The sequence below is a fragment of the Pristiophorus japonicus genome, chromosome 20, assembly GCF_044704955.1.
Source record: "Pristiophorus japonicus isolate sPriJap1 chromosome 20, sPriJap1.hap1, whole genome shotgun sequence".
Taxonomy (NCBI): Eukaryota; Metazoa; Chordata; class Chondrichthyes; family Pristiophoridae; genus Pristiophorus; species Pristiophorus japonicus.
The window spans coordinates 13,948,339-13,973,566 of NC_091996.1; the positions used below are offsets into that span (position 1 = coordinate 13,948,339).

The 25,228-nt window shown below is 47.0% G+C and overlaps 1 protein-coding gene across 1 annotated transcript in view; it reads right to left on the bottom strand.

Annotated features, from left to right (window-relative positions):
• Positions 1 to 19,714, bottom strand: part of ptrh1 (peptidyl-tRNA hydrolase 1 homolog) — a 34,362-nt gene extending 14,648 nt beyond the window's left edge. The window contains exons 1-4 of the mRNA XM_070863606.1: positions 19,589 to 19,714; positions 15,134 to 15,353; positions 13,152 to 13,254; positions 9,882 to 9,927 (exon numbers count right to left, since the gene is read on the bottom strand). Coding sequence (XP_070719707.1) covers positions 9,882 to 9,927; positions 13,152 to 13,254; positions 15,134 to 15,353; positions 19,589 to 19,714 — 495 coding nt within the window. The remainder of the gene's footprint in view (positions 1 to 9,881; positions 9,928 to 13,151; positions 13,255 to 15,133; positions 15,354 to 19,588) is intronic.
• Between the last annotated feature and the right edge of the window lie 5,514 nt (positions 19,715 to 25,228).

Below are 25,228 nucleotides of genomic sequence, written 5' to 3' on the forward strand. Positions count from 1 at the left end.
AAAATAAAGTCAATTGAAATATGTCGTGTATGTATGCTTGGGGTTACTAGCCACCAGGTGGCGCCACTGTCGGAGGTCACTGGGCCGTACGCACGTGTGTGCTGCCCAGGTATAAAAGGCAAGCCATCATGTAATGTAATCATTTTGGGCCCTAATAAAGCAGAGCCAGGTTTGTACCTGTGTTAGTTTAAGTATTCAGTCTATCGAGTTATTACATGCACAACATTTGGCAACGAAGACGGGGAAGATTTTGTAGCTCGCCCAGACCAGTACTTCATGGCCAACAAAATGGAGGAACCCACTGATGCAGTTATGTGCAGGGCGGTCTTCCTCACAGTTTGCGGTCCGAAAATCTACAGACTCATAAAGAATCTTCTCTCGCCTGCAAGTCCAACGGTCAAGAAATATGAGGAATTGTGTGCTCTGGTACCTGACCATCTCCAACCAGAAGAAGGCATCGTCATCTCACGATATCGATTCTACATGCACGTTCGTTCTGAGCGCCAGGATGTGTCGGAATTCATTGCCGACTTAAGACGTCTAGCTGGACCGTGTAAGTTCGAAAACACGTTGGCAGACATGCTGCGGGACTTCTTTGTAATCGGCATCAACCACGAGGTGATCCTGCGTAAGCTACTGGCGGCGCAGACGCTGGATTTGAGCAAGGCCATCGCGATTGCCCATGCATGGATGACGACGGACAAAAACTTAAAGCAGATATCATCGAAAAATCGGAACTCGGCAAGTACTGTAAACAAGATTGTATCGTTGTTTGGCAGAGCTGCATATGGCAGGCCCTATCCGACTGCGTATGCGAAACCTGTGGCTGCTCAAAGTCAGCCAACGGGAATTAATCCGATTTCACCGTGTTGGTGTTGTGGGGGCAATCATCGGCCTCATCAGTGTCGGTTTAAACAGTACATTTGTAAAGGCTGTTCGAGACTGGGGCATCTCCAGCGCAGGTGTCCGCAACTGAGCAAGCGTGCTGCGACACACCACATGAAGGATGATGACCAGTATAGCGCAGATCCAGATCTGCAATCCAAGATACCAGCGGAGGAAGTGTATGGACTGTATTCGTTCCTAACAAAGAGCCAACCGATAATGATCAACGTGAAACTTAACGGTGTGCCGGTACCGATGGAATTGGACACGGGTGCGAGTCAATCAATAATGAGCCAGAGGACATTCGACAAGCTGTGGGATACTAAGGCTGTGAGCCCTAAGCTGAGTCCAGTCAATGCCAAGTTGCGTACGTACACTAAAGAACTCATAACGGTGATTGGCAGTGCAGTAGTCAAGGTGTCGTATGATGGTGCGATTAATGATTTACCGTTAAGGATTGTTCCAGGCAATGGTCCAATGCTGTTTGGCAGGAATTGGCTAGAAAAAATCAAATGGAACTGGATCGAGATCAAAGCATTGTCATCGGAGGATGATACTCCATGTGCTCAAGTGCTGAGCAAGTTCCCCTCGCTGTTTGAACCAGGCATCGGCAATTTCACGGGAGCCAAGCTGCAGATCCACATGGAATCGGATGCAAGACCCGTCCATCATAAAGCTCGGGTGGTTACGTACATGATGAGGGACAAGGTCGAAATCGAACTGGACAGACTCCAGAGTGAAGGGGTCATATCACCGGTCGAATTTAACGAATGGGCCAGCCCCATTGTTCCTGTGTTGAAGAGTGATGGCACTGTCAGGATTTGCGGAGACTACAAGGTTACGATCAACCGAGTTTCGAAACAGGCTCAATACCCATTACCGAAGGCTGATGACCTGTTTGCTATGCTAGCCGGGGGGAAATCATTCACTAAACTGGATCTGACATCGGCCTACATGACACAGGAGCTGGTCGAGATATCGAAGAGACTTACGTGCACCAACACTCATAAAGGACTGTTTATCTACAACAGGTGTCCTTTTGGAATTCGCTCGGCTGCAGCCATATTTCAGAGGGACACGGAGAGTCTACTGAAGTCCGTCCCTAAAACCGTCGTGTTTCAAGATGACATCCTGATCCTAGGTCATGACACCGCCGAACATCTGAACAACCTGGAAGAGGATTACATCTTCTGGACAAAGTGGGACTCAGATTGAAACGTTCGAAGTGTGTCTTCATGGCACCGGAAGTCGAATCCCTGGGGAGGAAAATTGCTGCTGACGGCATCAGGCCTACGGACTCGAAAACCAAAGCCATCAAAAATGCACCCAAGCATCAGAATGAGACGGAGCTGCGTTCGTTCCTTGGTCTGCTCAACTACTTCGGTAATTTCCTACCTAGATTGAGCACTTCATTAGAGTCACTGCACACGCTGCTAAGAAGACAACTGGGTTTGGGGTGCGTCTCAAGATAGAGCTTTTGAGAAAGCTACTAATCTGCTCTGCTGGTACATAATGATCCGTGTAAGCGTCCAGTATTGGCCTGTGATGCTTCGCCATATAGAGTTGGTTGCGTGCTCCAACAAGTTAATGAGTCGGGTAAACTACAACCTGTTGCGTATGCTTCTAAAAGTTTGTCATAGGTGGAAAGAGCCGACAGCATGTTAGAAAAATAAGCATTCGCCTGTGTGTATGGGGTTAAAAAGATGCATCAGTACCTGTTTGGTCTTCGGTTTGAACTGGAAACAGATCACAAGCCACTCATTTCATTGTTTTCGGAAAACAAAGGTATCAATACCAATGCATCGTCCCACACCCAGAGGTGGGCGCTGACATTATCTACCTATGATTATGTCATTCGCCATTGACCTGGCACTGAGAATTGTGCCGATGCACTGAGCCGTCTGCCGTTGCCCACACCAGAGGTGGGGACACCACAACCTGCAGACCTATTGTTAGTTATGGATGCTTTTGAAAGTGAAGGAACCCCTGTCACGGCCCAACAAGTTAAGACCTGGACCAGCCAGGACCCGATATTATCGATTGTGAAACGTTGTGTCCTTAGTGGTGATTGGTCTGCCATACCCAAGCAAATGGGTGATGAGACCAAACTTTACAACCGTCGCAAAGACGAACTACCCATTCAGTCAGATTGTTTACTGTGGGGCAATCGTGTTGTTATGCCTAAGAAAGGCAGAGCGAAATTTGTACATGATCTACATAGCACTCATCCCGGTATTGTCATGATGAAAGCCATTGCCAGATCTCATGTATGGTGGCCTGGAATTGACTCTGATCTGGAATCATGTGTGCATCAGTGCAACACTTGCATGCAGCTAAGTAAAGCATCAGCGGAATCGCCGCTGAGTCTGTAGTCGTGGCCATCTGAACCATGGTCCAGGGTCCACATCGTCTTTGCAGGTCCCTTCCTGGGAAAGATGTTTTTAGTTGTGGTGGATGCATGTTCCAAGTGGATAGAGTGTATAATCATGTCATCCAGTACATCCACAGCTACCATTGAGAGCCTTCGTGCCATGTTTGCCACTCATAGTCTGTCCGACATCGTTGTAAACGACAACGGACCTTGCTTCACTAGTCTGGAGTTTCAAGAGTTCATGAAACTCAATGGTATCAAACATGTGAGGTCAGCACCATTCAAGCCCACATCGAATGGTCAAACAGAGCGTGCTGTCCAAACCATCAAGCAGAGTGTAACTCAAGGTTCACTGCAGACTCGCTTGTCACGCATATTGCTTAGTTACAGGACAAGACCCCACACGCTTACCGGGGACTTCCCTGCTGAACTATTGATGAAAAGAGGTCTCAAGACCAAGCTCTCTCTTGTCCACCCTGACTTGAACAATTATGTTGAATACAGACGTCAAAGTCAGCAGTGGTATCATGATCGCGCTGCTGTGTCACGTGACATTTCTGTTAACGATCCTGTGTATGTACTAAATTATGGTCAACGTCCCAAGTGGCTCGCCGGTACTGTTACGGCCAAGGAGGGTAACAGTGTTTTTACCGGTAAGCTCAAGAATGGGCAGACATGCAGGAAACATGTTGATCAGATAAAGTTGCGGCACACGGATGAACCGGAAGAGTCTGAGGAAGACACAATCAGTGACCAACCAACCTACCCTCAGTCATCAGAGGACTCCGCTGTCATCAATGAATCTGGACTTTCAATCCCTGACATGGTCATTGCCACTGCCATCAGATCGGCTACCCAGCCCCCAGTGAGAACAGACTCAGAACACTCGCCCAAGGCTGGAGTTGAACTGAGACGATCAACTCGGGAGCAGAAAGCCCCGGACCATCTCAATTTGTAAAAAGACTGTTACTAATATCTTAAAGGGGGATATTTTTATGTATGTATGCTTGGGGTTACTAGCCACCAGGTGGCACCACTATCGGAGGTCATTGGGCTGTACGCACGTGTGTGCGGCCCAGGTATAAAAGGCAAGCCATCATGTAATGTAATCACTTTGGGCCCTAATAAAGCAGAGCCAGGTTTGTACCTGTTAGTTTATAGCATTCAGTCTATCGAGGTATTACATACACAACAAAATACAAAAAAGAAAATGAGGAGAGATTTGAGATTCTGCAACTATGTCCACTGGATCAGAGAAAGCTGAGAGGAGATTTGATTGATTGAATAGGGGAATACCATTGGCTCTGGTTGGGGAGCCAGTGATGTGAAGGCATCAATTAAGAACTGTTATGAAGAAAGTAGGGTTGATAGAGCATGGAATACTTGGGCACAGAAAGTGGTTGTGGCAGTGACCATTACATCTTTTAATAGAAAATTTGACTAACATTTGAAGCAGAGGAAGATATGGGGCTGTGGGGAGATATCCAGGCAATAAAACTAGTTTTGGATTGTTCTAGCCCAAAGCTGGCACAGACACGTTGGGCCAAATAGTATCTTTCTGTACTGTAAACTACCCTGGTTCTGTGTATTTCTTAAACCCAATAGAGCTGCCAATCAAACATATATTCAAACAAAACCCACAAGATGCTTGTAATTGAATTAGATGCTTGCTTACCGATTGCAGAGGTGACATTTTTTCTGGGGCTATTAGATCAAAACAAGTTGGTCATTGTGTGTGTGTGTGTGAATCTAGTTCTAACCCCGTAGAAACATAGGGCCCAAGTTTCCACACGATAAAAAACGGGCTCCCCTCCGAGCTGGGCGCCCGTTTTTCGCGCCTAAAACGGCGCCGGAAACAAAACTCGCGATTCTGGAGAGCCCTGCAGCTCCTTGTCTGTTTGGCATGGCGCCCAGGGAGGCGGAGCCTACACTCGCGCCGATTTTGTAAGTGGGAGAGGGCGGGTACTATTTAAATTAGCTTTTTTCCTGCCGGCAACGCTGCGCGTGCGCGTTGGAGCGTTCGCGCATGCGCAGTGTGAAGGAAACATTGGCACTCGGCCATTTTTGTAGTTCTTTGTAGCTGTTTAATTTTTGAACATTTTTTAATAAAAGCACATTGCCATCAGCACATCAGCACTGAGGCTTCCTGCAGCCTTCTCACTGTCTCCCTCCCTCCCGCCGTTGGGAATGGCTTCCTTCCCCCCCCCCCCCCGCTGCGTTCGGGCGGGCCCACACTCCCTCTCTCCCACCGTCGGGAACGTCTTCCCCCCCCCCCCCCCCCCCCCGCTGTGTTCGGGCGGGCAGGCGGGCCCGCACTCCCTCCCTCCCGCCGTCGGGAATGGCTTCCTCCTCCCCCCCTGCCGTCGGGAACGAACGATCGAACTTGTGAGGCTGGCTGAAGCACTTTCACACAGGTAGGAAGATGGTTTATTTAATCTTTTCTTGGCTTATAAATGTTTATTCAGGTTGGATTTATTTGTATAATATTTGTAGAAGTATAAATAAGGATTTATTGTAGAATTTAATGACTTCCCTTCCCCCCCCTCCCCCCCCCCCACCTCGTTCTGGACGCCTAATTTGTAACCTGCGCCTGATTTTTTAATGTGTAGAACAGGTTTTTTTAGTTCTACAAAAATCTTCACTTGCTCCATTCTAAGTTAGTTTGGAGTACGTTTTCACTGTGGAAACTTTGAAATCAGGCGTCAGTGTCCGGACACGCCCCCTTTTGAAGAAAAAATTCTGTTCTAAAGTAGAACTGTTCTACCTGACTAGAACTGCAGAAAAAAAAATGTGGAGGATTGCGATTTCTAAGATAGTCCGTTCTCCACCAGTTGCTCCTAAAAATCAGGCGCAAATCATGTGGAAACTTGGGCCCATAGAAACATAGAAAATAGGTGCAGGAGTAGACCATTCAGCCCTTCGAGCCTGCACCACCATTCAATATGATCATGGCTGATCATGCAACTTCAGTACCCCATTCCTGCTTTCTCTCCATACCCCTTGATCCCTTTAGCCATAAGGGCCACATCGAACTCCCTTTTGAATATATCTAACGAACTGGCCTCAACAACTTTCTGTGGTAGAGAATTCCACAGGTTCACAATTCTCTGAGTGAAGAAGTTTCTCCTCATCTCGGTCCTAAATGGCTTACCCCTTATCCTTAGACTGTGACCCCTAGTTCTGGACTTCCTCAACATCGGGAACATTCTTCCTGCATCTAACCTGTCCAGTCGCGTCAGAATTTTATATACTTCTATGAGATCCCCTCTCATTCTTCTAAATTCCAGTGAATATAAGCCTAGTCGATTCAGTCTTTCTTCATATGTCAGTCCTGCCATCTCGGAAATCAGTCTGGTGAACCTTTGTTGCACTCCCTCAATAGCAAGAATGTCCTTCCTCAGATTAGGAGACCAAAACTGTACACAATATTCAAGGTGTGGCCTCACCAGGGCCCTGTACAACTGCAGCAAGACCTCCCTGCTCCTATACTCAAATCCCCTAGCTATGAAGGCCAACATGCCATTTGCCTTCTTCACCGCCTGCTGTACCTGCATGGCAACTTTCAATGACTGATGTACCCTGACACCCAGGTGTTGTTACACCTCCCCCTTTTCCTAATCTGTCACCATTCAGATAATATTCTGCCTCCCTGTTTTTGCCACCAAAGTGGATAACCTCACATTTATCCACATTATACTGCATTTGTCATGTATTTGCCCACTCACCTAATCTGTCCAAGTCACACTGCAGCCTCTTAGCGTCCCCTCACAGCTCACACTGCCACCCAGCTTAGTGTCGTCTGCAAACTTGGAGATATTACGTTCAATTCCTTCGTCCAAATCATTAATGTATATTGTAAATAGCTGGGGGCCCAGCACTGAACCTTGCGGTACCTCACTAGTCACTGCCTGCCATTCTGAAAAGGACCCGTTTATTCCTACTCTTTGCTTCCTGTCTGCCAACCAGTTCTCTATCCACGTCAATACATTACCCCAATACCATGTGCTTTAATTTTGCACACTAATCTCTTGTTTGGGACCTTGTCAAAAGCCTTTTGAAAGTCCAAATACACCACATCCACTGGTTCTCCTTTGTCCACTCTACTAGTTACATCGTCACATAATTCTAGAAGATTTCCCAAGCATGATTTCCCTTTCATAAATCCATGCTGACTTGGACCGATCCTGTCACTGCTTTCCAAATGCGCTACTATTACATCTTTAATAATTGATTCCAACATTTTCCGCACTACCGATGTCAGGCTAACCAGTCTATAATTACCCGTTTTCTCTCTCCCTCATTTTTTAAAAAGTGGCGTTACATTAGCTACCCTCCAATCCATAGGAACTGATCCAGAATGTATAGAATTTTGGAAAATGACCACCAATGCGTCCACTATTTCTAGGGCCACTTCCTTAAGTACTCTGGGATGCAGACTATCAGACTCTGGGGATTTATCGGCCTTCAATCCCATCAATTTCCCTAACACAATTTCCTGACTAATAAAGATATCCTTCAGTTCCTCCTTCTCGCTCGACCCTCGGTCCCCGGAAGGTTATTTGTGTCTTCCTTAATGAAGACAGAACCAAAGTATTTGTTCAACTGGTCTGCGATTTCTTTGTTCCCTATTATAAATTCACCTGAATCTGACTGCAAGGGACCTACATTTGTCTTCACTAATCGTTTTCTCTTCACATATCTATAGAAGCTTTTGCAGTCAGTTTTTATGTTCCCTGCAAGCTTACTCTCATACTCTATTTTCCCCCTCCTAATTAAACCCTTTGTCCTCCTCTGCTGAATTCTAAATTTTTCCCAGTCCTCAGGTTTGCTGCTTTTCGGCCAATTTATATGCCTCTTCCTTGGATTTAACACTATTCCTAATTTCCCTTGTTAGCCACGGTTGAGCCACCTTGCCCGTTTTATTTTTACGCCAGACAGGGATGTACAATTGTTGAAGTTCATCCACGTGATCTTTAAATATCTGCCAATGCCTATCCACCATCAACCCTTTAACTATCATTCGCCAGTCTATTCTAGCCAATTCACGTCTCATACCATCGAAGTTACCTTTCTTTAAGTTCAGGACCCTAGTCTCTGAATTAACTGTGTCACTCGCCATCTTAATGAAGAATTCTACCATATTATGGTCACATTTCCCCAAGGGGCCTCGCACGACAAGATTGCTAATTAATCCTCTCTCATTATACAAGACCCAGTCTAGGATGGCCTGCTCTCTAGTTGGTTCCTCGACATATTGGTCTGGAAAACCTTCCCTTATACACTCCAGGAAATCCTCCTCCACCGTGTTGCTACCAGTTTGGTTAGCCCAATCTATATGTAGATTAAAGTTACCCATGATAACTGCTGTACACATCCCTAATTTCCTGTTTGATGCCATCCCCAACCTCACTACCACAGTTTGGTGGTCTGTACACAACATTTTCTGCCCTTTGGTGTTCCGCAGCTCTACCCATACAGATTCAACATCATCCAAGCTATTGTCCTTCCTTACTATTGCGTTAATTTCCTCTTTAACCAGCAATGCTACCCCACCTCCTTCTCCTTTCTGTCTATCCTTCCTGAATATTGAATACCCCTGGATGTTGAGTTCCCAGCCTTGGTCACCCTGGAGCCATGTCTCCGTAATCCCAATTACATCATATCTGTTAACAGCTAAGTGTTCCATGTCTGCCATAAGGAAGCCAATAACAGAATATATCATCGACAAAATTACTTCATTTTTATCAAAGACGTCATCTGTACATCACATTGGATGATCAGTCATTTGCTTTTCAATCAGTTGGAACCAGTCTCAGTGGGTAGCGCTCTCGCCTCTCAGTCAGAAGGTTCAATTCCCACTCCAGAGACTTGAGCACAAAAATCTAGGCTGACACTCCAGTGCTGTACTACGGGAGTGCTGCACTGTCGGAGGTGCCGTCTTTTGGATGAGACGTTAAACCGAGGTCCCGTCTGCTCTCTCAAATGGATGTAAAAGATTCCATGGCACCATTTCGATGAAGAGCAGTGGAGTTATCCCCGGTGTCCTGCCAGTATTTATCCCTCAATCAACATCACAAAAAACAGATTATCTGGTCATTATCACATTGCTGTTTACGGGAGCTTGCTGTGTGAAAATTGGCTGCCGCATTTCCTACATTACAAGTGTCTACACTTCAAAAGAAAATTGGCTGTAAAGCCAATTGATGCCGTGGTCGTGATAGCTGCTATATAAATATAAGTCTTTCTTTGAATTTGGAAAAGTCTACATGGTAATTATGATATTTGAAAACATCCGGGTTCCGTCAGTGCAGTGCACTACATGTATGCTTAAAATGGTACCTAACTGCATGCAGATGAAATAGAGCTTGATCATGCACATGAAACATGGTCTGGTTCGCATATGTCTGCATTCGGGCCTGATCAAGCAGGCCCACTTGCACACACATAAAACACAAAATGGGCTTGCTGTGTTTTTGTGCATATGTGAACTTACTGCTTCGTGCCTATTCACAGCAAAAAAAATGCCAAGTCTGGTCACCAGATGATCAGGGCCATGAAAGGACTGCTAAGATGCAACTGTACCCAAGGAGAATGTTGTCCCTTATTCTGCCATACTCATACTTACATCGCTATTCAATGTGTTGATGCAGGAGATAACTCCATGGTGTCCCCTGCGAGGAAAGCACATGCTCATTTAGAACAGCGTTACAATCAGTACTCAATGGATATTAAGGGAATCAAGGAATATGGGGACAGTGCAGGAGAGTGGAAGTGAGGTAGAAGATCAGCCCATGATCTTATTGAATGGCGGAGCAGGCTCGAGGGGCTGAATGGCCTATTCCTGCTCCTTATGTACTTATGTAATACAATCCAGCAGACATTTGTGGCCAACCTCCCCTTCACCCGTGGGACCTCGGCAGACTTGTTGCTGTGTCTCTAAGCCCCCATCCATGAACTGTCTGGCCGAGAGATGTTGATCAAATGCTATTTGCTTTCCTTTTACTTGTGCTCCAGCAAAAGAAGGCAAGGAAGTGTTGCTCGGAGGCTAGCTACTTCGGTCTCCATGCAGCACATAAAAGGGCCCTTTTACAATCGCGCTATTTACTGCAGCTCTTGGTCCTATCATTTATTTGTGCCTACCTACGGGGGCCCCTTGTGCAGGAGTCACAGACGTCGACTCATGCCCTGTCACACCATGGTGTAATATTTGAGGAAAATTGGATAGGCTGGGTTTGTTTTCTTTGGAGGCTGAGGGGAGACCTTATTGAGGGATATCAAATTATGAGGGGCCGAGATAGAGTGGACAGGAAGGACCTACTTCCCTTAGCAAAGGGGTCAACAACCAGGGGCTTAGATTTAAAGTAATTGGTGGGAGGTTTAGAGGGGATTTCAGGAGAACCTTTAGAGGGTGGTGGGGGTCTGGAACTCACTGCCTGCAAGGGTGGTAGAGGCAGAAACTCTTAACCACATTTAAAAAGTACTTGGATGTGCACTTGAAGTGCCGTGACCTACAGGGCTCTGGACCAAGAGTTGGAAAGTGGGATCAGGCTGGATAGCTCATTGTTGGCCGGCGTGGACACGATGGGCCGTAATGGCCTCCTTCCGTGCTGTAAATTTCTATGGTTCTATGACTCCAGATGGAAAGCGCATTTGTGCGTGGCTAAAGAATGAGGACAGGATCGACTGTGATGCCTGTACTGATGAAAATAGTCTGTCGACATTTTCTAGTCTGAAGAATAGCCGCGTGGGTGAAGTGCCAGGTGTTGGTCAGTGCCGCTCAGCATGGGTCACATTTAAGTGCACATCCAAGTAATTTTTTTTAATGTGATGAGGGTTTCTGCCTCTACCACCCTTTTTAGGCAGTGAGTTCCAGATCCCCACCACCCTCTGGGTGAAGAAATTTCCCTTCATATCTCCTCTAAACCTCCCCCCAATTATTTTAAAAAGTAGAGTCCATGAATAACAATCAGGAGCAAGAACCACGACTGTTTCTCCTTTGGCTCTGCCCTGTGCCCAGAAACATTGAGGCCCACTGTAATGGCCCACTATGACCCGGGCTGGTATCAGCCTAATTTAACACAGAGTAGGGGCTCAGACCTGGACAATTCTCATGCTGTGTTAACCAGGTAGGTATTGTTTCTTTTCCTCCATTTTCTTCCCTTGCTCTCCTAAAGCCACTGATTTATGCAAACTTAGTCCCACTGGTACTAGCGGCTCTTTGGTCCGGTACCCAAGTGCTCATCTTCAAGTATGAGCCTTCACATTGAGTGATGGGCTATTTTACCATGGAGTGCATCACCGCTAAGTCCAATCCTGTCCTTAGTGATCAGGGGTGGACATCCTTGGCTGATATTTCCCTTCTTTAGCCCAGGGTCCTGCAAGTCAGCTCATTGAGCATAGACCAGGGTTTCTGTGGCTTAGTGGGTAGCGCTCTCGCCCCTGAGTCAGAAGGTTTTGTGGTTTCATTCCCACTCCAGATATTTGAGCTGAAAAATCTAGGCTGAAACTCCAGTGCAGTGCTGAGGGAGTGCTGCCCTGTTAGAGGTGCTGTCTTTTGGATGAGACGTTAAACCGAGGCCCTGTCTGCCCTCTCAGGTGGACGTAAGCGATCCCTTGGCAATGTTTTGAAGAAGAGCAGGGGAGTTATCCCCGGTGTCCTGGCCAATATTTATCCCTCAACCAACATTACTAAAAAACAGATTATCTGGTCATTATTACATTGCTGTTTGCTGGAGAGTGCTCATATATCCATAAAACCATATTTCTACATTCGAGAAAATGATAAGTACAACATTTTGCATTTTAATGTAGCATCTTTTGCATCGAGTAACATCCCAGAACATTTCACAAAAGAGAAAAGGTGTAGTTGCTGAGCCTTTGTGGGAAGGTTGGGAGAGGCGACTGAGGGGTCAGTCAAAGAGGTGTGTCTGGAGAAGTCTTTTAAAGGTTGGGGCAAATGGGGTGGAAACGTGGAGGTATCTTAGTGAGGGAGTTCCCCAGAGTAGGGCAAAAGGCAGCTGCAAACTTCACCACCAGAGGTGTCATGGAGGGAGGAGATGCACGCGAGGCCAGAGTCGGGAAGGCATGCGACGGGGCACAAGGCTGGAGGAGGTTCCAGAGTCAAGGGCGGCTGTGGAGGGATTTGTGGATGAGGGCGAAGATTTTAAATGAGATCTGTTGGAGGATGGCGGAGCCAGTATTCACTCGCGAGGATGGGAATAGTGAGTAACTATGGCTTGGTGTGGGACTGGATGTAGGAGGATGAGTTTTAGACAATTTGAAGTTTACAGCGGGCCATTAGGAGACTGCAAGGATCATGTTGAAGTTTAAACTACAGGTGACAAAGGCATGGATGAGGGTTTTGGGGGAGGAGGCAGGCAATGTTGCGTGGGTGGATGTAAGAGGTCCTGGGTGATGGATAGGATATGAGGTTTCAAACTCAGAGGTGGGCCAAGCAGAGCACTGAAGTTTCATGAAGTGCTGTTCCGCCTGAGTGAGCAGCTGGGCCTGGGGGGGGGGGGGGGTGGAGTTAATGGCAAGGGGTGCAGATTTTTTGGGGGGGCTGGGAAGAAAATCTTTGGTCATCTTAATTGGTGGAAAATCTGGCTCCTCCGTGATCTGATAGCATGATCACAAAGGTGGTCATTGAGACGTTGAGGGAAACGGCAGCGAGGTAGAGCTGCGTATCGCCAGCACACATGCGGAAGCTGTAGGCGATTTCAAGAAAGGGACAAAATACAGATGTGGAAAAGGAAGGGCCAAGGACGAAACCTTGGGGAACTCCAGAGGTGAACTGGAGAAGGGGCCATCACTGGAGATGTGCTGACCCAACCTTTTCAGACAAAGAAATCCATGAAAACTATGAATAGTCCTTAAACAAATTAAAGTGTGGTACCTTGAGCTTCCTCCTTCGTTTATGATAACAAATTTACCCAGCGATACAAATATTTGGTCGTGAATCATGTAAATGTCCTCTGGTGTTACCTGATATATGTCAGCTTGGGACAGAAAGAGGGAATTATTTTGCATATATAACATATAATATACCTTCACCTACTTTCTTTAATATACCTGCGTATTGCAACAACTACATTGTTTTTATTTATTCGTTCACGGGATGTGGGTGTCGCTGGCAAGGCCAGCATTTATTGCCCATCCCTAATTGGTGGTGAGCCAGCTTCTTGAACCGCTGCAGTCCCTGTGGTGAAGGTACTCCCACAGTGCTGCTACGGAAGGAGTTATGAAATAGGAGCAGGAATAGGCCATACGGCCCTTTGAGCCTGCTCCGCCTTTCAATAAGATCATGGCTGATCTGATCTTGGCCTCAACTCCACTTTCCTGTCTGTTCCCTTTAACGTTTGACTCCCCTATAGCTCAAGAATCTGTCGATCTCAGCCTTGATATATATTCAATGACTCAGCCTCCACAGCTCTCTGGGGTAGAGAATTCAGTGACCTGGCCGGCCTATGGAGGGGAAAGTCAGCCCGGGTTCTTGCTCTTCATTGATATCTAACGACCTCTGCTGGATGACAAGTGAAGACAGGAGTGGGCATGACTGCGATAGAATCAGACAACAGTACAGCACAGAAGGAGGCCATTCGGCCCATCGTGTGTGCCCCCCCCCCCCATGATTGAATAACCTGCTGACACTCACACTCTAGCCTCCCACATTAAAACAAGGTACCCGGGTTGCCTCTGGAGCCATGCCTCAGTGAAACAGGGCTGGTACGGTCTTGAATTTTTTTATTATTCATTTGGAACCATTTCTTCACCGATAAAAAGCCTTCACTTTCCTAACGCCCTCTCAAAATTCCTCGACCGCATGAATGAAATTGAGGGGCTGAAATTACCTTCACCACTTCTGGGGGGCAGGGGGCATTGACTCCCGCGAAGTTGTGCGTGAGTTACTGGAGGCGCGAATACAGTGGCGTCACGCTCCGCTTGTAGTGCCCGGGCCGCTGTGCCTCCAGCAATGACGTCATCGCCGTGCACACCGAACCCTTTTCGCCCCGCAGGTGGCCTCTTTCCACCCCATGGTTCGCGAACCAGGCCGCACGCTCATCGGCGGCGGGGGGGGGGGGGGCCAAAGGTTAAAGGGGAGGTGCGCCATTTCTTTTTATCCCCCCTTACCGTTCGGGCTGCTGCCCAGCGATGTCAAGGGGTTCCCGGCCACGATCGTGCGGCCACGGCACTCTGTCTCGGTGGAGGCCATCAAAGGGCCTGCAGGATTTGTAGCGTCCCTCCCCTTCAACGGAAGGGGAGGGGGGCGTTGAAATGAGTCAGCGCTACGCGGGTTGGCCGCTTAGCACCCGGGTAGCGCCCCCCCATCCCGCCCCGGAGCGTGCGACATTCCGCTCCACTTCCTGTGAGGGGCGGTAACCGCAATGTCGCTGCTGGGGCGAGACTTCCGCGCCGGGCACAGAATGTCTGGCCCTGGACAGGTTGCCGTCCCCAACTGGGGCGACGGGTAATTTCGGCCCCCGACTGTCTATTTCCAAGCATATCTATTGCCCAATTTCACCCAGGCTTACATAGAAACATAGAAAATAGGTGCAGGAGTAGGCCATTCGGCCCTTCGAGCCTGCACCACCATTCAACATGATCGTGGCTGACCATGCAATTTCAGTACCCCATTCGTGCTTTCTCTTCTTACCCCCTGATCCCTTTAGCCATATCTAACTCCCTTTTGAATATATCTAATGAACTGGCCTCAACAACTTTCTGATGGTAGAGAATTACACAGGTTCACAACTCTCCGAGTGAAGAAGTTTCTCCTCATCTCGGTCCCAAATGGCTTACCCCTTATCCTTAGACTGTGACCCCGTGTTGGGTTAAATCCCGCCACGCACAAGTGGTGAAACACAAAAAGTGACTTGCCTGCGTTCTTGACACTGATTCCAATCATGCTCAATAACATCTGGGGTTTCAGCAGGACGATTTGATGGTGTACATGTGTTGCAATCACAACCATTCCTGCACAACGGCTATCATAACACCACTCACTGTCGACACGCAGCTTTTTCGCCAGCATATTTACAGCTGACATTCCCACACTGCATCGACTACGTTGTATCTGATCGATGCCCATCCCGACCACCTGAAAGAAATTACACTTTAAAAATAAAAGTAACTCAGGCACCATGTTCACGAAAACCTATTTCCGTGCGTATTAATGCAAGCACTGGTTTTATCTACTGCCCGATTTAGAGCTGCGGAGGCTGGGTCATTGAATATATTTAAGGCGCAGATACACAGATGTTTGAGTGATAAGGGAGTCAAGGGTTATGGGAAGTGGGCGGGGAAAGTGGAGTTGAGGCCAAGATCAGATCAGCCATGATCCTATTGAATGGCGGAGCAGGCTCGAGGAGCCAAATGGCTGACTCCTGCTCCTATTTCTTATGGTCTTATTTACAGTGTCTCCACTTTCAGATCTGGGTGGTTTCTGTACTAGGCCTTTCCAATAAGTGTTTCCGTTCGAAAAAGGGAGGAATTATGCCACTCATCATCATCATCATAGGCAGTCCCTCGAAACGAGGATGACTTGCTTCCACGCCAAAAAAGGATGAGTTCACAGGTGTTTCAATGAAGGACCTAATATTCCAGGTCCTGAACTGCATGTTGAAGGGTGGAAGATGCCTGTGCGTGGATTTTTTTTAACATGGGGTGGTCATTGCACACCAGCCACCACACGGGTTTGACAGAGCTAGGTCTTGGTCCAGTGGCAAGGGTTAACCAAGATGACTGGAGACCAGCTCTGCTGCACGGACCTAGTGCGCACACATATCGCAGTGTGGCCTGGCCCGTGCTGCCCCTGGGCCCCTGGCCCCGAACTCACACCTCTCCTGCGCCCCGATCACGTCCCTCCACAGTCTCTCGCCGCTCCTGCTGTATCTGCCCACGCTCCAATCACCGACCTGGACTTTGATGACGTCACTCTTTGCTGCCGTCGCCCTGCACCAGCTCGCGCTGCTTCCTGAAGTGGTATGCCTCCACGCTGCTCCTGGGCCACTGCACCTCCGCTCCTTTTATGGCCCCGACCTGCCGCTGGTGTTCTCAGGTTGGAGCCTCCACGCAGTCATTATGAGATTGTTTGTACCGGTGAACAGGACTCATTAGTGATTTTATATCTCAAACTCACTATTTTAGAATATGCACTAGCAAGCTGATTGGGGTTTTATTGGTGGAAGTTGCTGGTGTGGCCAAGGGTGTACTGATGCAATCATCGCAGGCTAACCAGGAAATGGTCAACGGTTGATCACCACCAAATAATGTTGAGTAAATTATTACAAATTAGCACCATCACTCTGAGCGTGGTCAGAATGTGGAACCAGGAATTTGGAGCTCATAAATCGAGACTGACACTCCAGTGCAATACCGGTGATGCCATCTTTCGGATCAGATGTTAAAGCGAGGCCCCGATTGCTCTCTCAGCTGGATGTAAAATATCCCATGGCCACTATTTCCAAGAAGAGCAGGGGAGTTACCCCTGGTGTCCTGGCCAATATTTAGCCCTCAATCAACATAACAAAAACAGTTTAACTGGTCATTAACACATTGCTGTTGTGGGAGAGGTGGGTGGGGTGGATTGACCCATCCACCTCCACGGAGGTGTGTGGGGGACCTGACCCATCCACCTCCATGGCACGAACCAGGTATTGCAGTACTTCCAGGAACGGTGCAGTGGCTCTCGGCCTTTTGGCTAAGAGCATTGGCGCAGAGTGATCCTTGATGTGTGCAAGGTGACCTGTGGCGTTTGTGATTTGACAAAGAATTGGAAAGATTGGCTACGAATTAAAAAAAAAAAAAAAAAATTGCTGTTGTGGGAGCTTGCTGTGCGCAAATTGGCTGCCATGTTTCCTACATTACAACAGTGACTACACTCCAAAAGTACTTCATTGATTGCTAATCGGTTTGGGACATCCGGTGGTTGTGAAAGGCGCTATGTCTTACTTTCTTTGTTTTTTTAAATGTCCCTTGTATCTGTGATGATCCACAGTGTATATGTCCCAGTATCTCACTGATCCCCAGTGTAAATGTCCCAGTATCTCACTGATCCCCAGTGTAAATGTCCCAGTATCTCACTGATCCCAGTGTAAATGTCCCAGTATCTCACTGATCCCAGTGTAAATGTCCCAGTATCTCACTGATCCTAGTGTAAATGTCCCAGTATCTCAGTGATCCCAGTGTAAATGTCCCAGTATCTCACTGATCCCAGTGTAAATCTCCCAGTATCTCACTGATCCCAGTGTAAATGTCCCAGTATCTCACTGATCCCCAGTGTAAATGTCCCAGTATCTCACTGATCCCCAGTGTAAATGTCCCAGTATCTCACTGATCCCAGTGTAAATGTCCCAGTATCTCACTGATCCCCAGTGTAAATGTCCCAGTATCTCACTGATCCCCAGTGTAAATGTCCCAGTATCTCACTGATCCCCAATGTAAATGTCCCAGTATCTCACTGATCCCAGTGTAAATGTCCCAGTATCTCACTGATCCCAGTTTAAATGTCCCAGTATCTCACTGATCCCAGTGTAAATGTCCCAGTATCTCACTGATCCCCAGTGTAAATGTCCCAGTATCTCACTGATCCCCAGTGTAAATGTCCCAGTATCTCACTGATCCCAGTGTAAATGTCCCAGTATCTCACTGATCCCAGTGTAAATGTCCCAGTATCTCACTGATCCTAGTGTAAATGTCCCAGTATCTCACTGATCCCCAGTGTAAATGTCCCAGTATCTCACTGATCCCAGTGTAAATGTCCCAGTATCTCACTGATCCCAGTGTAAATGTCCCAGTATCTCACTGATCCCCAGTGTAAATGTCCCAGTATCTCACTGATCCCCAATGTAAATGTCCCAGTATCTCACTGATCTCAGTGTAAATGTCCCAGTATCTCACTGATCTCAGTGTAAATGTCCCAGTATCTCACTGATCCCAGTGTAAATGTCCCAGTATCTCACTGATCCCAGTGTAAATGTCCCAGTATCTCACTGATCCCAGTGTAAATGTCCCAGTATCTCACTGATCCCCAGTGTAAATGTCCCAGTATCTCACTGATCTCAGTGTAAATGTCCCAGTATCTCACTGATCCCCAATGTAAATGTCCCAGTATCTCACTGATCCCAGTGTAAATGTCCCAGTATCTCACTGATCCCAGTGTAAATGTCCCAGTATCTCACTGATCTCAGTGTAAATGTCCCAGTATCTCACTGATCCCAGTGTAAATGTCCCAGTATCTCACTGATCCTAGTGTAAATGTCCCAGTATCTCACTGATCCCCAGTGTAAATGTCCCAGTATCTCACTGATCCCCAGTGTAAATGTCCCAGTATCTCACTGATCCCAGTGTAAATGTCCCAGTATCTCACTGATCCTAGTGTAAATGTCCCAGTATCTCACTGATCCCCAGTGTAAATGTCCCAGTATCTCACTGATCCCCAATGTAAATGTCCCAGTATCTCACTGATCTCAGTGTAAATGTCCCAGTATCTCACTGATCTCAGTGTAAATGTCCCAGTATCTCACTGATCCCCAATGTAAATGTCCCAGTATCTCACTGATCCCAGTGTAAATGTCCCAGTATCTCACTGATCCCAGTTTAAATGTCCCAGTATCTCACTGATCTCAGTGTAAATGTCCCAGTATCTCACTGATCCCCAGTGTAAATGTCCCAGTATCTCACTGATCTCAGTGTAAATGTCCCAGTATCTCACTGATCCCCAATGTAAATGTCCCAGTATCTCACTGATCCCAGTGTAAATGTCCCAGTATCTCACTGATCCCCAGTGTAAATGTCCCAGTATCTCACTGATCTCAGTGTAAATGTCCCAGTATCTCACTGATCCCAGTGTAAATGTCCCAGTATCTCACTGATCCCCAGTGTAAATGTCCCAGTATCTCACTGATCCCCAGTGTAAATGTCCCAGTATCTCACTGATCCTAGTGTAAATGTCCCAGTATCTCACTGATCCCAGTGTAAATGTCCCAGTATCTCACTGATCCCAGTGTAAATGTCCCAGTATCTCACTGATCCCCAGTGTAAATGTCCCAGTATCTCACTGATCCCCAATGTACATGTCCCAGTATCTCACTGATCCCCGTATCTCACTGATCCCAGTGTAAATGTCCCAGATCTCACTGATCCCAGTATCTCACTGATCCCCAGTGTAAATGTCCCAGTATCTCACTGATCCCCAGTGTAAATGTCCCAGTATCTCACTGATCCCCAGTGTAAATATCCCAGTATCTCACTGATCCCAGTGTAAATGCCCCCTCAGTGGGACCAAAGCCTCCATCCGCTGTAAATACCCCCTGAGTCTCGGCGGCGCCGCACCATGATCCTGTCCAGGCCCTCGGGCGGCGGCGGGGCCAGCTCTTGCTGCTTCATCAGTTGGCGGAGACACACACAGCGGCACAGCGCCCAGTGCAGCGGGCTCGCAAACTTCTGATCCCCGGACATGCTCCTCCGAACCGCACAAGGTCAGGAGGAGGCGGACACAGACTGCCGGCTCAATGACCCCTACCCCACCCCCTGCAATTGTAGCATCGTTCCATGCTGCCTGTTGACGTCAGCAAAGAGCAGCAACGACACAATCGCACCTCGCCCTGCAGCTTGGGGCTCACTCAATTGGTGATCCTGGCAGTTTATTATATCGCAGAAACTATTTCAAACCTCAATGTTTTTTCTCCTTTCATTACTTTTGGAATGTGAACGTGTGTTCCTACTTTCTCTCTTTCTGTCTCTCTTTCCCTCTTTCTTTTTCTTTCTTTCTTTCTGTCTCGCTTGCCCTCTTTCTTTTCCTTTCTCTTTCTTTCTGTCTCCCTTTCCCTCTTTCTCTCTTTCGCTCTCTCTCAATCTCTCTCTTTCTCTCTTTCACTCTTTCTATCTTTCTTTCCCTCTTTCTTTCTTTCTCTCTATCTCTCTTTCTTTCTTTCCCTCTCCCTTTTCCATTCTTTCTCTCTCTGTGCCAGGCCTGCCTCACTGGGTAGCACTCTCCCCCTCTGAGTCAGAAGGTTGTACGCTATGAGCATAATATCTAGGCTGACACCCCCAGTGCAGTGCCGAGGGAGTGCCGCACTGTCGAAGGTGCCGTGTTTTGAATGACACGTTAAACTGAGGCCCCGTCTGTTCTCAGGTGGACGTAAAAGATCCCATGGCCACTATTTCAACAACAACAACTTGTATTTATACAGCGCCTTTAATGTAGTGAAACGTCCCAAAGCACTTCACAGGAGTATTACGAGATTATTTTAATTTCGAAGAAGAGCAGGGGAGTTCTCCCCGGTGTCCTGGCCAATATTTATCCCTCAGCCAACATCACTAAAACAGTTTATCTTGTCATTATCACATTGCTGTCTGTGGGAGCTTGCTGTGCGTAAATTCGCTATCGCGTTTCCTACATTACAACAGTGACTGTACTTCAAAAATATGTCATTGGCTGTAAAGTGCTTTGGGATGTCCCGTGGTCGTGAAAGGTGCTATATAAATGCAAGTCTTTCTTTTAAAAGGCCGACCCCTTATCCTGAGACTATGCCCCCCTAATTCTGGACTCTCCAGCCAGGGGAAACAACCTCTGTCAATCCCCCTCAGACTCTTGTATGTTTCAATGAGATCACCTCTCATTCCTCCAAACTTCAGAGAGAATAGGCCCAATCTACTCAACCTCTCCTCATAGAAACATAGAAAATAGGTGCAGGAGTAGGCCATTCGGTCCTTCGAGCCTGCACCGCCATTCAATAAGATCATGGCTGATCATTCCTTCAGTACCCCTTTCCTGCTTTCTCTCCATACCCCTTGATCCTTTTAGCCGTAAGGGCCATATCTAACTCTCTCTTGAATATATCCAATGAACTGGCATCAACAACTCTCTGCGGCAGGGAATTCCACAGGTTAACAACTCTCTGAGTGAAGAAGTTTCTCCTCATCTCAGTCCTAAAGGGCCTGCCCCTTATCCTAAGACTGTGTCCCCTAGTTCTGGACTTCCCCCTCATCGGGAACATTCTTCCCGCATCAAGCCTGTCCAGTCCAGTCAGAATCTTATATGTTTCAATGAGATCTCTTCTCATCCTTCTAAACTCCAGTGTATAAAGGCCCAGTTGATCCAGTCTCTCCTCATATGTCAGTCCAGCCATCCCGGGAATCAGTCTGGTGAACCTCCGCTGCACTCCCTCAATAGCAAGAATGTCCTTCCTCAGATTAGGAGACCAAAACTGAACACAATATTCCAGGGGAGGCCTCACCAAGGCCCTGTATAACTGCAGTAAGACCTGCCTGCTCCTGTACTCAAATCCCCTTGCTATGAAGGCCAAAATACCATTTGCCTTCTTCACCGTCTGCTGTACCTGCATGCCAACTTTCAATGACTGATGTACCATGATACCCAGGTCTCATTGCACCTCCCCTTTTCCTAATCTGCCGCCATTCAGATAATATTCTGCCTTCGTGTTTTTGCCCCCAAAGTGGATAACCTCACATTTATCCACATTATACTGCATCTGCCATGTATTTGCCCACTTGCCTAACCTGTCCAAGTCACCTGCAGCCTCTTAGTGTCCTCCTCACAGCTCACACCGCCACCAAGTTTAGTGTCATCTGCAAACTTGGGGATATTACACTCAGTTCCATATTTTAAAGAGCTGGGGTCCCAGCACTGAGCCCTGCGGCACTCCACTAGTCAGTGGCTGCAATTCTGAAAAGGACCCGCTAATCCTGACTCTCTGCTTCCTGTCTGCCAACCAGTTCTCTATCCATGTCAGTACATTACCCCCAATACCATGTGCTTTGATTTTGCACACCAATCTCCTGTGTGGGACCTTGTCAAAAGCCTTTTGAAAGTCCAACTACACCACATCCACTGGTTCTCCCTTGTCCACTCTACTAGTTACATCCTCAAAAAATTCCAGAAGATTTGTCAAGCATGATTTCCCTTTCATAAATCCATGCTGACTTGGACCAATCCTATCACTGCTCTCTAAATGCGCTGCTATTTCATCCTTAATGATTGATTCCAACATTTTCCCCACTACCGATGTCAGGCTAACCGGTCTATAATTACCCGTTTTCTCTCTCCCTCCTTTTTTAAAAAGTGGTGTTACATTCGCAACCCTCCAGTCCATAGGAACTGATCTAGAGTCGATAGACTGTTGGAAAATGATCACCAATGCATCCACTATTTCTAGGGCCACTTCCTTAAGTACTCTGGGATGTAGACTATCAGGCCCTGGGGATTTATTGGCCTTCAATCCTGTCAATTTCCCTAACACAATTTCCCGCCTAACAAGGATATTCCTCAGTTCCTCCTTCTCACTAGACCCTCGGTCCCCTAGTACATCCGGAAGGTTATTTGTGTCTTCCTTTGTGAAGACAGAACCAAAGTACGTGTTCAATTGGTCTGCCATTTCTTTGTTCTCCATTATAAATTCACCTGAATCCGACTGCAAGGAACCTACGTTTGTCTTCACTAATCTTTTTCTCTTCACATATCTATAGAAGCTTTTGCAGTCAGTTTTTATGTTTCCGGCAAGCTTCCTCTCATATTCTATTTTCCCCCTCCTAATTAAACCTTTTGTCCTCCTCTGCTGAATTCTAAAATTCTCCCAGTCCTCCGCTGCTGCTGTTTCTAGCTAATTTGTATGCTTCTTCCTTGGAATTAATACTATCCTTAATTTCCTTTGTTAGCCACGGTTGAGCCACCTTCCCCGTTTTATTTTTACTCCAGACAGGGATGTACAATTGCTGAACTTCGTCCATATGATCTTTAAAGATTTGCCATTGCCTATCCACCGTCAACCCTTTAAGTATCATTTGCCAGTCTAATCTAGCCAGTTCGTGCCCCATACCATCAAAGTTACCTTTCCTTAAGTTCAGGACCCTAGTTTCTGAATTAACTTTGTCACTCTCCATCTTAATAAGGAATTCTACCATATTATGGTCACTCTTCCCCAAGGGGCCTCGCACAACAAGATTACTAATTAGTCCCTTCTCATTACACATCACTCAGTCCAGGATGGCCAGCTCTCTAGTTGGTTCCTCGACATATTGGTCTAGAAAACCATCCCGAATACACTCCAGGAAATCCTCCTCCACCGCATTGATAACAGTTAAGTTAGTCCAATCAATATGTAGATTAAAGTCGCCCATGATTACTGCTGTACCTTTATTGCACACATCCCTTATTTCTTGTTTGATGCTGTCCCCAAGTTCATGACTATTATTTGGTGGCCTGTACACAACACCCACTAGTGTTTTCTGCCCTTTGGTATTCCGTAGCTCCACCAATACCGATTCCACATCATCCAAACTAATGTCCTTCCTTACAATTGCATTAATTTCCTTTTTAACCAGCAATGCCACCCCGCCTCCTTTTCCTTTCTGTCTGTCCTTCCTAAATGTTGAATACCCTTGTATGTTAAGTTTCCAGCCTTGGTCACCCTGGAGCCATGTCTCCGTGATGCCAATCACATCGTATCCGTTAACTGCTATCTGCGCAGTTAATTCACCCACCTTATTCCGAATACGCCTCGCATTGAGGCACAGAGCCTTCAGGCTTGTCTTTTTAACACACTTTGAATTATGCTGTAAATTGGCCCTTTTTGTTTTTGCCTTGAGTTTCTCTGCCCTCCACTTTTACTATTCTCCTTTCTAGCTTTTGCTTCTGTCTCCATTTTATTTCCCTCTGTCTCCCTGCATAGGTTCCCATCCCCCTGCCATATTAGTTTAACTCCTCCCAAACAGCACTAGCAAACACTCCCCCTCGGGCATTGGTTCCAGTCCTGCCCAGGTGCAGATCATCCGGTTTGTACTGGTCCCACCTCCCCCAGAACCGGTTCCAATGCCCCAGGAATTTGAATCCCTCCCTTCTGCACCACTGCTCAAGCCACGTATTCATCTGAGCTATCCTGCGATTCCTACTCTGACTAGCACGTGGCACTGGTAGCAATCCTGAGATTACTACTTTTGAGGATCTGTGCAGTACCTCACCCAAGTTGTTCTCCATGCGTGAGCCTGGACAGTGAGTATTTGACCATGAGTGGGTATCACAGCTGAATATGATCCTGCCCACACCCACTATCCACATACTTGTGCTGTGCAGCATGGAGCCACTTGTATAACTGTCAGCCCCAGGGATACTTGCTGGTTTTCCCCCTCAAGAGTGCTAAGGCCAACTATAGTACCCTCTACTGCTGTCCTGCTTGAGATCAGCTCACTTAGCGCAAACCAAGGCTCAAATTTCAGATCTTCCTGGAACTGTATGGGTTAGCTTAAATGGAGTTATTTGACTTTGTTAAAAGGATTTCCGATGGCAAGACCTCCTTCGGTCCATTAAGGACCACATTAATGTGGTCACCACATTACAGGAACGATGTGATCGCACTCGAGAGGGTACAGAGGAGATTTACGAGGATGTTGCCAGGACTGGACAATTTTAGCAATGAGGAAAAATTGGATAGACTGGGGTTGTTTTCTTTGGAACAGAGGAGGCTGAGGGGAAATTTAATTGAGGTGTATAAAATCATGAGGGGCCTAGATAGAGTGGATAGAAAGGATCTATTTCCCTTAGCAGAGGCGTCAATAACCAGGGGGCATAAATTTAAAGTAATTGATAGGAGGTCTGGAAGGGAGTTGAGAATTTTCTTCGCCCAGAGGCTGATGGTGGTCTGGAACTCACTGCCTGAAAGGGTGGTAGAGGCAAAAACCCTCACTACATTTAAAAAGTACTTGGATGTGCACTTGAAGTGTCGTAACCTGCAGGGCTACGGACCAAGAGCTGGAAAGTGGGATTAAGCTGGATAGCACTTGGTCGGCCGGCGCGGACAGGATGGGCCGAAATGGCCTCCTTCCATGCTGTAAATTTCTATGATTCCATGATTCAGTATGGCCGGTCTTTGGTTAGATGCAAAAGGTTGCTTTGGGGAAGAACTTCAATCAAACTTCTATGATTCCATGTTTAATGTAAAAACTGGTCAAATTCTC